This window comes from Cryptotermes secundus, unplaced genomic scaffold (assembly GCF_002891405.2).
Source record: "Cryptotermes secundus unplaced genomic scaffold, Csec_1.0 scaffold2092, whole genome shotgun sequence".
Lineage (NCBI taxonomy): Eukaryota > Metazoa > Arthropoda > Insecta > Blattodea > Kalotermitidae > Cryptotermes > Cryptotermes secundus.
In genome coordinates, this window is record NW_019721032.1 from 129,436 (window position 1) to 144,044 (window position 14,609).

Sequence of the window (14,609 nt, forward strand, 5' to 3'; positions counted from 1 at the left end):
CATTATAGGGACAAATGACTATTCTTGGCACAGAGTAATAAAACTTCGGGTTTCATAATATTGTCACGTGTAAAGGTGACTGATTGGATATTCAATTTATTGACACCTTTAACACACCACTCGGAACTACAGGAAAGTACAGCGCTATCGTTGATCTACACACTTTACAGTTCACTGTTACACATACGCTAGGGTTCTCACACTTCACTAGTCGTATCCTGGCAACGGATTTCAACATGATAATTATACCAGTCCCATTGTAGTTGCAGCGTACATGGAGTCTTCTTTGCACAGCTTAATTCCTTTCTTGCCATCTCTTCTCAGTCATCTTTGACTGCCGACCCTAGAGACTCAAGTCGAAGTCAAAGTATTGCGACTGACGGTCGGTCAGGCAGTCAGTAAGTCTTGGTGTCGAGCCTCATCTGGGGCTCATGACCAGATATTTATTACTATTTGATGGCTACGGTCTTGTTTTTGTGGGGCGCCCTCTCTCACGAGAGGACTGATCTGTCTTTTGTATATGCTGCTGCTGGCCCTTGCCAGTGCAGTATGTCTAGGGTTCGAGTCCCTTGGAACTCGCGACCATATTTTACTGCCTCAGATTTGAGACTTCCCTTTTTGTCGCCTCTTACGACTCGCAGGGTCACGGTGGAGGTATTCTACCCCGCCTCCACACGGGGTATCTTCCAGAGACTACCTCAGTTCTTCTCGTTATATAGTCTCGGGGAGGATCCACAGAAAACACTGTTCATTCGCGTATGCTAACCGTTTCCACGGGCATGTGTCTGCGTCGCCCAGCAACGGTTTGTTTACCAAGAATCTGTTGCCCTAGCAACAGCGCTGTCACGTTTTCCTTCCACGGTAACGTGTTTCTTGCCTGGCAATTAACGTCTACTCTGATTCCATTATTCCGGCTTTTAGGCGTCATGTCACAGTATTCTGAGTATCTAACTAGCTGAGTAAGCATAAGCTTCTCAATAATTCGCTCCGTGAAATTTGTTGTGTTGTATCTTAATCCTTACACCATCAAAACATATTAACTATTTTGAGTGCCTGAAGTGACAAGCGCTGTTAGACTTGGGGTTCTCTGACTGTCGGCTTCTGGGATACGAGGCCGTGCAGTCTGGTAGATGTTCACCGCTTTTCGGAGCAACATACTGTCTCCATCTTCAGAGCTGAAGACTAAGCAAAACAAATAAAGGTAAAAAAAAAGGTAAAGCTGTCCTTGTGTTTAATTAAGCACCACACCAGAAAGATGTATGGGGAGTGGAGGAATAGCTGTACCATTTTTGACCTGGGCACTAGATGGAGGTGAGTGGTCAGCGTCACGCCCCGGCTGCTTTACTCCGGCGAAAAGAGTCCACAGGAACCATAGAGGAGGCTGCATGGGCCCCAGAGAGACAATCTTGGCGGTGTGGAGTGAGGAAAAATATATTTCCTTTGCCTGGAATGGAACCCCGGGCCGTCCAGCCCGTAGACAATCTCTATATCGGCTCCTAAGCAAAGAAAGTAAAAGTAGCTATCAGAAAGCAACTTCTTGCTTGGTATGAGCTATGCAGATAACATCCAGATGGGAGAAGGCTCAGTTGCAAGCAGTCCCTGAGGAACACAAGACGCTTTATTTTAACGGCTATGTGCTTCAGTTTTAGACGTAATTAAGAGCCCTTTGAGTCTTAATTAAAATTTTTATTAATTATCGCATGCACAGGCTGAAGATAAATGAGACAAGAAAAACGTTGGCATGATTGACGACTCTGGATCCTGCCTGGTTATTTCAAGAAGCCTTAGTCACGTGCCACACACCGCAACTGGGGATATAGTCACAGTGATTTACCGTAGCAGCACTGCTCCTGCAGGGAAGTGTGAACTAGCAGGAAACTTTCCAGCATTCGGCTGTTTTTATAGCTTCTGGGATATAAAGCCGTGTTCTCAGAGGAACGCACTGATTCCATTCAGGGCCAAAACGCAGCAAGTGACCCTGACTGCATTTTTTTTTTGCTGGTTGCATGGTTTTATCTTCGGCCTCAAGATTGAGGCAGTGTTTTCCTCCGAAATGTCGGTAACCTTCCACCAGACTACACGGTGTCACATCCCAGAATACAGCACTCTTCATGGCCCTCGTTGTGATCACTATTGAACTTCCAAGTTCAGTAATTATTATCAACGAGAGAGGCCTTGCTTCCGTGTAAGACGACGGGGAATAAAAATGCTTACGAAGCAGTCAGGAGACTGGAGTGACTGAGTAAAAGGACAAGTAGGATAAAATACCGTGTTTTTTTATTAAAAACTAATTAACTCCATGGGGACTCACTCATTCTTGAGAGTTAAAAATTGCTGTTAATCAAGAATTTCCCTAACATTGAATGAGACCCGAAGGTTCATTACCGTTTCCACAAGAGCCCGCCTCTGGTCCCTAATCTGAGCACGTAAAAAGGATAAAGTTGTCCCTGTGCTTAATTAATTAAGAATTATGTCATGAAGCCTCATGGGGCAGTGGAGGTATAGCTCCACTATTCTTGATCTCGGCACTAGTTGGAGGTGAGTGGTCAGCTTCACGCCGTGTGAAAGGGCCCCTGGTACTCACTGGGTTAAATAACACAGCCTAAAATTTCATAGAATGCAAAGTTAAATCTGTTATGGTATGGACAAGGGAGTTATGTCATTAAATGCCATTATTCAGAAGAAGATGAAACAACTTTAGACGTTTATGAAAATGAGTTTAAGTCAATATTTCATTGTTATCATTGAATGGATAGTTATGTGCTTAGAGACATAACCTGGCTTCGTTTGATCCATTTGAAAGAATTCTACGTTGCTGTTATCCGATTTTGACAAATATTCTTTACGTATTACTTTTATCTATGACACCACGGATTAATAATACATGGATCTACAGCAGCGTGAAATGAAGTGTGTGGACAGCTTCGCAACAATACGGTTCCATTCGCAACAGATGACGATCGAGACGGAAGAAATGCGTTTGGAGAATATTTGTACTGCACTGCAATGTACTCAACTTTCCATTTCTATTTACTTTATCGAAACTTGTTCAGCTCCTTGTGAAATTGCTTACATGTCAGCGGACTGCGTTTTGTTTTTGTTTCTCCCCTTCCCCTTAATATCCAACTCTGCCTGCTGCGCTGCTGTTTTATGGCATCTCAGCTGGATTTGTCGCTTTTACACTTATTTATAATGTGTTCTGTATTATGAGTAATTTCAAAACTGCGCCCATCAAGTTCACTTTCAGCACCGTCGCAACAATTAAAAGAGATAACAGAACTTTGGTAAAACATGGCAACTCGCGTGTGGTACGATTGCATTTATTTTTGATGTAACAACATTTACGACCAAATGTCCTTACTTTGTTTTTATCTATAGCTTAATAAAGAAATACTAGTGTAACTCCCGTTGAAAATTCAACGGTATGTCTCGTGTAACGACGCTGCCAATAGTTCAGAGTACATACAGTCAACCGAAAGGACGATGAATGAATGATTAATTCGAAATTATGTAAATCGCAGCGGTTTACCATAATTTGGGGCACTATATCGGCATTTTCCGGGAATAACTGAGAAAACCACGAATGGCCTCAGCCAGGATGTCCTGTGTCTAGGCTAAGATACGAACCGGGCACATCCCAAACAAAAATCAGAAGCGTCACGATACACGAACCAACTTTTTCGGCGAACACCCTGTAACATAAAGCGATGTTTCTCAAAACGTGACCAATAAAGACCACTAACGAAACTGACAGGGCCGCGCCATAGCTCAAGCGGTTAGTCACTGGCTTCCCACAGCGGCGGCACCGGTTCGATCCCGGTTCTGGTCAAGTGGGATTTGTGGTGGACAAAGTGGCGCTGGGGCAGGTTTTCTCCGAATACTTCGGTTTCCCCTGCCAATCTTCATTCCGCCAATTGCTCCACAATCACCCTCACCCATCCTCTGGGGCTGGTACAAGAGGCCAGAAGTGGCCGCAGTACAAGGCACTTAGTCCCACCCCACTATCAATTAAAAAAAAACGAGAGTGACTTGTGTCTGGGGAGTACTGAGGTCGAATCCTGGATGACATTCTTGGTTATTTTCTTAGAGGGAATGCAGGGATATGTTACAATAGACCACGACAGCCTCCTACCACAACTCATTAAAAGCTACATAACCTCAACTGCTGATAATACGCGTCATGTGTTTCAGCTAGTGGACGACGATGGTTCTATCGAGACTGCCCTGATCAACTACCTGTTCGCTAAACAAGTGGTGAACCGCTTGCGAAGCCAGATGGACGTTTCGGACCTGCAGAGGAAGAGGAGCTACTGGAAACAGTGTGCTTTCAACGCAGTGTCTTGTTTTGGGAAGTAAATCACTCTGCATTAGGCACGCGACATCCGAACTTCATCCAATTTATTTTCTCCCTCAGCAATTCAAAACAGAAATTGCCACGTCAAACGCAGTTTAGAATTTTAACGCCTAATCCTGTATAGTAACTTGGGATCCTATTTTGGCATCGCAACAGAACGCAGGGTGTGTCCTAACTTCATACGGATCGTGAGGTTTCAGGTTCTCACAGCGGTAATTATGAACATTACTGCTTTCTGAGTTGCAACGGCACGTAGATACCAAGGTTTCGGAAGAATTTCTCTACCTTGAGGATAGAAAAGAATTAAAGGACTGGACTTAAGAGGCAACCAATGAGAGCTGTGTAAAACGGATCGGAACCAATTGCGATTCCATTCAGTTTACACCGCTCCCATTGGTTCGGTATAAACCCCAGTCTTCGTCCTTCCTTATTATTGAGTCTTGCGTCGCTTATTCTTCTACCTTGAAGATGGAGACAGCAGGTTTCTCCGAAACGTATCTACGTACCAAACTACTAGGCGTCACATTGCACAAGACACTAATCTTCATGTAGATTAACTGTAATCTGTAGATGTGAAACTCAGGAATCGTTAAGTTGGACATCTTGAGTTCAAAGTCACTTAGTTATGCGTCTTCACGATTTGTTTTGGTCCCAAAGCTTACGCACAGTTCTTCCCACTGGACGGGTGTTCCGAAAGCGGTATGTGTTAAAGTGAGCACGTCTGTAAACAGGCCATTTTTGGCTTGTAGTTTCATAATTGTAGGCCTATAATTGAAACAGCAGCAACAGCACTTAAACTAACAGTGGGGAAAATTAATATTGAATTCCTAAATGTAATACAATCCCACGATAAATATCTTTACTTTACAAGGCTCCAGGCGCAAACGGCCGCTGCAGCCGATGCGCATATAAATCCACGCACTTAACATACGGCGGTATAGTTCGCATAAGGTGACAACGCAGACTGATTCTGGTGGCAATTGATAAACATCTTCTATAAGCCAAAAACGTTATGATATACGCACAAATACTTTGCACATCAATACGGTGATAATAGTTTCGTAATAAACTAAACCAAATCTTATAACTTATTTCAAATTCGCAATAAAATCTCTGAGAAAACCAAAGCATAAATATAAGTTATCATGAAATTCATAGTTTCGTCTCCGGAATCCAGACGACAATATGACACTAATGGCCGACATGCACACTTCAGCACATGTATATAAACCGCTAACACAACACTGTACAAATTATTATTATGCGCATGCAGTAGAGTAGTTGGTTGAGGCACTATGCTACAATCCGGAAGGTCACTGATTCGATTACCGATGAGGTCATTGGACTTTTTCAATTGGCCTAATCCTTCCAGCCGCACTATGACCCTGGAATGGACTCAGCCTCTGACAGAAATGAATACCAGGAATATTCTTGGGGTGTAAAAGGCGGCCGGCGCGTAAGGCTGACCTCACCGCCATCCGTGAGCCGATTGTCTAGAAAATGTGGGACCCTCAACGTCTCACAACCCTATGGGCCTCCACGGCCGGTTACAAGGATAGCTCTATATTTATCATTATTATTTTATGAAATAACTTAGCTATATGTTTCGACTTTATTGGTCATGATCAGGCTGTAAGAGCAATCATTCTGGCGAAATTTCCACCACTTCTTACATTTGAAATATTGGCCAGTAAGTTAATGGGTCTCTTGTCGTATTTAAATATAAAGGGCTTGCGTGTAAAATTGGAGAACCTTTACAAAATTACTATAAGAACAATAAAATTATTGTATCATACCACACAAGTCATTATTACAGCGTGCGGCTTGTCAGTCAGTAACCATTTCCGGAGCTCTTAGGTTGTGACCTCTAAGTGACTAATAATGTATCGGTTAATTCTATAGCGCGGGTTGACGTTCTAATGTCTTCTCGGGCAAGTACTGTAGAAATGATTTGTTTTTCTGTTCCGTGGCTTTTTAATTAATACTAATCCCCTTTTGAACGTTGAGGGGCGGAATGGGGAGGCTGAAACTCCTCGAATGTCGAACACGGTACAGGTTAACGCATACAACAACAATTGTACACAAGGTTGTGTTGACGTCACGTGCAAGTGCAACATGTTCCTCTCTTGGAACTTGCTCCACACGGGATCAAATCGCAAAGTTTGTCTCTACGTCTTACTGTAAACAGTTCCGGGAATGGAAATATGACATCTAGGGGCAGAATTAAATTGAATTTCGTTCTGAAAACGAATTATCAAATACTAACCTTCAAAGAACTGAAAATCCCAATGTTTACGTGAATGCTCCTTTATGAATATTACTTTAATAACTACATCAACAGTTCTTATATCAGGGAATTTGGGGTTCAATACTTAAGATCCCCCCTTCCACCATCAGCACTTAAAATTCTTCCCAGCTGCTGATCTCGTGGGAAGACAATGTAAAAACTAGGCGTTAAAATGAAGATTTTCTTTTCACACTGTATAGTAATCAGGCCCGACTTATAACTATTCTTAAAGTTGGGGTGGATTAACTATAGGACAAAACTAAGCAATCTGGTGATGTAACCTGTTTCTTGGTAAGAAATTCTAAATTGGCCACAAAATTAAGTGTGCTGTGACACTTTTTGGCAGGAGTCCACAGATGATATAATTACGAGGTTGCAGACATGCATGGAGAGCTGTGAAATACATGCCTATTAATTTATTGATGAGGGCCCTCCCACGAAATAGGTTACGTCACGAAAGTGGGAACGCTTATCTTGTTAAATACATTTGTATTTTAGTCACGCCTTCGCATTAATATTAGCGCAGCCATAAACTTTGCACAAAAACGAGCTGTGATGAAAATTAAAATTACACATTTTGTTAGTAATCCTTAAAAATAAAAACACGTACATGAAGTTAGATGCACTCTGACGTGGCTCACTGTATTTCCTACTCAACATCTTCACACATTTCATTGTTCCCTCCACTGTCACAATCCTCGCTGTAAGAGAACATGTAACAATGGCTTAAATAATTACCGCTAATAAATTATTCGTTCAATAAATTATGTATTTTACAGAACTTCTTACATTTCATTTACCAACAAATTAATACATTTCCCATTTTTTCAACATCTTTACACCTGGAAGGAAATATACCTACAAAATCATACATGTATTTGTAATTGTTCATGAAATGAAAGTAACTTCTAAGTTTGTGCTGAAAAGGCCGTACTGCCTTCTTCTTCTTTCTTCAAACGCTGAGCACAGTGGCCATTCACAAGCAGAGCGTCTGAGCAAGTGTTGATGGGCAGAAGCGCACCAGGCGGGAGGTTCACTCCGCTGTTCAACAGGGACCAGTTCACTACATTACGTATCAAATTAAAGCAAATCACATTAATTCCTGCATGAAGAATAGAACACGCTTTCGACAACGCCATGGACACGACACCAAGCGGAATATGGAAAGATACTACAATGTCCCAGGAGGAAATTTCAATATTCTGGGAGGTCACAGTCAGTGGCGGCTCGTAGCTAAAATTAGTGGGGGTGCTGCTCCAGAAGCGCACAGTTCCATACAAAGATTTGGCTACTGACATTAAGCTTAAGGATTATATATTGTATTATACAAGTATAAAGAAAGAATTAAAGAAAAAAGGACTCATTATATAAATGTTATCGATAATATGAAGTGGAAATTGGGGGTGCTGCAGTTCCGCAGGCCTATACACGGGCCGCCCCTGGTCACAGTATCGGCCCTTCTAAGCAGAAAAAAGTGTATATGTACATGTGTCCCATTCTGAACTGTTTCCGAGATAGAGCTTCACTGTACACTGTACAGACGAGCAGCACGCCATGTCCTCACACGAGCTGCAAAGTGCATTGATGTTGAAGCTGGAGTTTTCGGAAATGTATTATACTAGGTAAACTGTACCAACTTTGTCACTTGAACAGTAAACAGCGGTATTAGAAACAGTACGTAATGTATGTTTCTTATCAACAATTTCAGAACTGTACGGTGAAATAGCTCTATCCAGGAAACCGCTAGGAATAGGACACACGTACATACACACTGTTTTGCTTAGAATGGCCGATACTATGACCGCCCAGAATATCGACATTTTATTCTGGGACACCCTGTAGAAGAATACATGGAGTTTTTAGGAAGTAAGTACTTTACATACTTTTGTAAAATTATTTCGAGTAAAACTAGTAATCCCACAAAATGTGTAAAACTTAAAGTGTAAGTAAAAAGATAATTTACTATTTGAGATTCTACTGCAAAAATTTTGATCGTGATGTTCGGTTCAGAAACGAACGGAGAACGACGTGGCATACATGAGTCGTGGCCAACTTAAGCTTTGCTTATATTTCCTCGAAGTGACTGAGGTTACGTGTGAAACCGAACTGGTATCACGGAACGCGACAATATTCGAAAAGAGGACTTTCCGAATATAAAGCTGGATTCTGGGAGCGGAAATGCTATTTAAGGTACACAGAGGGTTCCAACAACCAGGACACTCTGGAACCGAAAATTCTGGCCACTCTTCTATCGAATTACGTTTGACGTGTTCCTGTAACAAAATCCTGAAGCACTGCCGAGTTTGATGTTCAGACATCAACTTCCCACTGCTCCTTCGTTTCTCTGCGCATAAGCAGAGCTTACGGGAAGTTTAAGTGAAACCGAGAGAAACTTGCCCTTGAGCTAGTATCAAATTACACACCACAAAAGCCTCACACCCAATCCAACTTCCTAACAGTAGGAGCAGAGGCCTTTTGTTTCCATCACAGAACTATTTAATTACTGAACTGCCCCCATGTGATAGCAGCACTACGGTATTAGACGAACCTTTTCTTGCAGATAATAGCCCCGTACAAAGCGTTCCTGTGCAGATGGTGATTTAAGCACATAAAGAAATTCCTTGTTGCGGGAACCAATCATAACGTCACAGCAAAAGACCTTCCTCGGACCCTGTCCACAGCTTTACAGTCAAAGGTAAAACTGTCCCTGTGCTTAACTAATGAAGCACTATGCCATGAAGACGTGAGGGGAAGTGGATGTATAGATCCACGTTATCTTGACCTCAGCTCTAGTTGGAAGCGACTGGTCAGCTTCAAGCCCCGGCCCGTAGTCAGTCGCTATAGCGACTGCGCTATCCCGGCTCTATTCAGAGTTAGTTCAGGATTATTTTATTGCTGTACTGGAAACTTAATGCAAATATATACCTGCAAGGGAGAGTCCGTAAATATGTCACATATGGATATAAAACGTAAAACATGTGATATTCGAACACGCACAAAACCTTTATTTCTCGATATATCCTAGACCAACATCGATACATTTGTCCCATCTCTTTACCAGTGCGTCGAAACCTGCAGCATTGAAGTTTTTTTACTGTTGTCTCAGCCACTTCCCCACCTGATCGGGCATCTTCTGCGACTTTGAGATAATTTCTCGACCCAGTTGTGAACCGCTTTACGCAATAAATATTTCCCACCGTAAAAAGGAATCATTTATTTATGAATATCCTTCGCATTGAGTCCTTTTAACCACAAAATATACATAAAAGAGAGCTGCTCTTCGGCAGAACACTCCTCAAGCACGGTCGCCATTTTGACTACTGCAACCAGCCTCTGAACATGCGCATGCGCGTATGCTACCTAGACTGTCATGAAGATGGACTGTGCTACTACCAATTCAAACCCCGTCTATAGTAGCACTCACACAAGTGGGAATATTCTGATATTGGCAAGGAAAGGAACAGTACAATATACCGAGTAAAGAACGAGTACTTATAAATTCACAATTCCTCAGATAAGTAGCAAGAATCGCGTTCTCGTCATCAGTACAGCCACAACTTCCGATTACAAGCCGCCATGATGCTGTTCACGTAAGCTGGGGCCTACAGCAGCGCTCTGAAGTACTGAACGGAACAATATGTTACTAACGAAGTATGGACAGTCCAGTGAAACAAAAGACGGATACTAATTCCGTAACATGGAACGGTATAAGTTATTTCCACTACACTGCACCAGACAAACATGTAACGTTATGTTTCCTACCATTTAATTATTATCTCATAATTTATTAAATGTGCTCGATCTGTGCACAAATGCATCTGATGGTCAGTTTACTGTACGTTGAAGTCCCTCATAGGAGCGCCTGCATGGGCTGAGCTTGTTAGCTATTTCCGTCCACACCATATTGAAATTACTAACCTGGTTACAACAATGACCTATATTCGTCTGTCTCATTGAATTATATGAACAATGCTACCGACTCTGAATAACAATGAACAGGAACATGTAAGCTTGACGAGTGTGTTGGATTGTGGGGGGGGAATAATTTGTTACGTGTACGAGTTGGATAATGCATGAACAACATTCGCTATATAAGCGCCTTATCTGATTGTTCAGTAAACTGAAACAGTTAGGAGAGATTACTGGCCAGGAAAACACAACCAACACTGCACTGCTTTCTTGCTAACAAATATATTCACATGGCAAATTTACTCATTTTCGTATGAGGTAACAAGAAGAGTGCAAATAAAAAGACACGGAAAGACTAATAGATAACATTTTACACAACCATGGCCATCCAAATATTAACATACAACGAATTATGGGCACTGATAAAGAGAAAACAAAGAGCCGAAACCGCGGCTGGTTATACAGAGGGGCCCAAAAAATATACACACTTCAACGTATAAAATATCTGCTTAAATAACTTGTTATATCTTCGATTCAAATTTCAAATTGTCCGTACATAACCTATATTAAAAATGTTATCTAAAAAGTCAGGAAATTACACGTAGCTGAACAACTCTAGTGTCATTGCACACTTCTGTTACATCACCTTCAAAACAATATAACTTCCTGAACAATCACACTGAACATAATTATTTTTCATTTATCTCTACAGCTTTCGTTAAAAACGTTTTTCGCTCCGATAAATATTTGGTGACTTATGCTACAGATGCATGCAAGAAACGCATGTAGGTCTTCATGTTGTGTCTCTTGCTGTTTTAATAAAAACTGGAGAATATATTGACAGATTTCAGTAAAAACTTACCAATACCAAATTTCATGAAAATCCACTGAGCGGTTCTAGAGTTTTTCCATGTGAACAGATAGGATATGATGTATATGGTGTATAAAACTACTTCGTGGCTGTGTCAACATCAGACACTGCCGTGTCTTGCTATGACTTCATTAAAAACTTATCAGACTGCATTCTCAACAGACGATGGAAACCAAAATCACCTTACAAGGAACCTCATTGAACACAGTAATTTTTTCTTCCATAAAGTTGCCTGCTCAAGATGTAACATAACCTCAAAGATGTTTCAGACAGACAATAATCCACATCAGGGCAGAGCTGCAAATTTCTAGCTAGGCAGAAACGACCATGCTTTTCCTAGTCCCTTAACCGCTGCTGCTGAACTTCTCATACTGAGCCTGTCTTTATCTGAAACTCTCGGCAACAACAGGCAACAGGAAGAAATGAACAAAATGTTCGGGGCTACAACAATAGTACAGACAGCACAGAATAATCCGCTATAGGAGTGCCCTGGATTCTCTCTTCACCATTCACGCTGACAAGAAGCGACAGAAGGGATAAGGGGGAAACAGTAGCTTAGCAAGGATTTGTAGATCCAACAAAGTTACAGCTTCAATCCAGCTTCCAAACTACCGAGGATTATCGACAAGTTCCTTAGAGTAGAGGGGTCACAATTTCTCATTTGGTCAAGGCCTGTAATGATCGGAGCTTAACAGGAGAGGGAACAGAAGACCATAATATAAAATTATACACTACAGTAAAACAATGAGGGCACGTGGTAGCGTAGTTCGTTGAGGCACTATGCCACAAGCAGGAAGGTCGCGGGTTCGATTCCCGATGAGGTATTATATTTTTTAATTAACCTAATCCTTCCAGCGGCACTATGGCCCTGGGGTCGATTCAGAATCTAACAGAAATGAGTACCAGGAATCTCGGGGTAAAGGGTGGCCGGCGCGTAAGTCTGACAACCTCACCGTCAGGTGTGAGCCTATTGTCTAAATAATGTGGGAACCTCGATGTCTCACAACCCTAAGGGCCTCCACGGCCTCTTACAGGGATAGCTTTACCTTTTTACCTTACAGTCAAGCAACAGTAACAGTTGAAGTAAACTGAGAATTATCTGAGCAAGGACACGGCAATGTTTCTACTGATTTTTTGCTTGGTTTACTCTACAACTTGTAGATGGTGACGGTTTTTTCCTCCGAAACGTCTGGCTGTCTCTGACTATATGGCGTTACAATCCAAAAGACCGCACACTTCAGTATTGCAATGTGTGAGTTGAACTTCCTTTTCACTGCATGCTATTCTTGTATGTAGTTCTGTCACAACACGTTTCAGAAAGGGGAAGATACCGCTGGAAAACCCTACCCACTGGGTGTTAGGAGATATCTCGCGCAGTGATATAAAAATTCTATATTAAACTTGTTTATCTTTGAAACAATATTTAGTATACACACTTAGAGAAATAATCTGATAATCTCGAAATAAACCCGAAAAATACACCATGCTTTACTCCGGGAGAAGAGCCCTAGGCTGGGTGTGGGTCTCAGAACAGGTCTGGATGACGTGGAGAAAAGTCTTACCCCTACCAAGACTTGGATTCCGACCCCTTGATCGTCTAGCAAGCAGCCAGTAGCTATACCGACTCCGCTATCCAGGCTCCGCCTTGAAACTGAATAAAATAAAAGAAATGATCTCCCCCTTCCCCAATTTGTGGAGTTCATTTCGCTACCTCAGGTACGTGTTGCGTCACATTTCCACATATAACCTTTAGGGTCATACATAAACAAATTTATTCCAGGCTTGGGAATACAACATACATTGGGGCTTCCCCACCTCCACTGCGCTGCAGGCATTTGTCATAAGCACAGCGCGGGAACTCACAGCAAATCATACAGATATCCTGCATCCAGACTAGACACGGAAACCTAACACATGACTGCAAACAGCAAAGCCATTACAGCGGTAAAAATAAGTCACAATCATCATACAGGAGGTATGATTTCGTCTTACTGAAACTCCTAAATACCTTTATCTGTGATGGTGGCGTGTGCTTACTGACCGTCCACGGGACACGGCACACAGAATATCAACTTCAAACAAAATACAACTGCTCCTTTGGGAACAATGGGCTGACACACCCAGTGCAGTGAGAGAACTGCGTAATCTACCTGATGACGACCATATAAAGTCGAGACATGTCACAGAAGTGATATTTAGAAAGGACTGCAAACGTAGCACTGCAAACATCTACGTGCATGACACGAGCTTACGCTTATTTGGCCCCGTCAACATAATTATTTGCATAGATACACCACACATCAATGTTAACAGAGGCTACATATTAACATACAAAAACAAAACAGATTCTGTGGTCTTTAGTCCGCAAGCGAACTATACCGACCTAGCAACCGCCGCAGAGTTAGTGCCAACTTTTGCGGACAGAAAGTGTCGCGTGGTCAGCGCAACGGATTCTCACGGCCGTTAATCTCGGTTTTCTAGACCGCAGCCGCTATTTTTTCATTCAAGTAGCTCCTGAAATATCCTCACGAGGCTGAGTGGAACCCGTTCCAGACTCACTACTTCTCAGAAAATCTGGTATCGCCCGGAATCAAATCCGGGACCTCTGGATCTGTATCCAGGAACTCTGACCACCAGACCACATGCAACAACGAGAAAACTATTCCCAAATAAAGAAAAACAAGAACTAATCGCGTACTATCCTTTGATACATTGACTGCATAGAGAACGACGCGTCCAGCATTTATTCTATAGTTGGGTGTGTATTCGTTGCCGTGGTAACGTTTTTACTGAGCTGTTGTCTAGCAACGACACAGACTAATGGGAGGGATTTATGACGTAAGCTGTTGAGATGGGCTCAGGTACCAAGTTTCATAAACATTGGGTCGGGCATTCAAAAGTTGATGGAGGGGATACATAGACATACAGACAGCATGGTGATCTCATAAGCCCACTTCTATTTTCCTAAATAAGGGAGAGCAGACTAAAAATGTCCAATACAGGGAAGAAGAACAAATGAGATAAAGGCAAATGTAAATTGTGTTAATACCTGACGCTGGCCGAATGGCTGAAACATATAGTGAATTTATACAAATACATGTGTTGGCGGGGACAAATAAAAACTGTCTCACACACAACATGACAACGCGATAAAATGTTTTCAATTTTGCACCTCCATGACTGCCCAC

The 14,609-nt window shown here is 42.1% G+C and overlaps 2 protein-coding genes across 9 annotated transcripts in view; one reads left to right on the plus strand and one right to left on the minus strand.

The window, feature by feature from the left end:
* LOC117283177 (prohormone-1-like) overlaps positions 1-4,424 on the plus strand; it is a 41,184-nt gene extending 36,760 nt beyond the window's left edge. The window contains exon 3 of the mRNA XM_033755791.1: positions 4,192-4,424. Within this exon, the coding sequence (XP_033611682.1) occupies positions 4,192-4,356 (165 nt within the window). The 3' untranslated portion in view covers positions 4,357-4,424. The remainder of the gene's footprint in view (positions 1-4,191) is intronic.
* The window catches only part of LOC111875355 (DNA ligase 3), a 153,902-nt gene continuing 140,597 nt past the window's right edge, over positions 1,305-14,609 (minus strand). For 6 of the 8 annotated variants that reach the window (XM_023871550.2, XM_023871542.2, XM_023871543.2 and 3 more), the window contains one exon: positions 5,970-7,682. The gene's annotated coding sequence lies outside the window, so the exon portion shown is untranslated. Of the gene's footprint in view, positions 1,497-5,969; positions 7,705-14,609 lie in introns of those variants that run through there. The other 2 variants (XM_023871548.2, XM_023871547.2) reach the window with 2 other exon arrangements.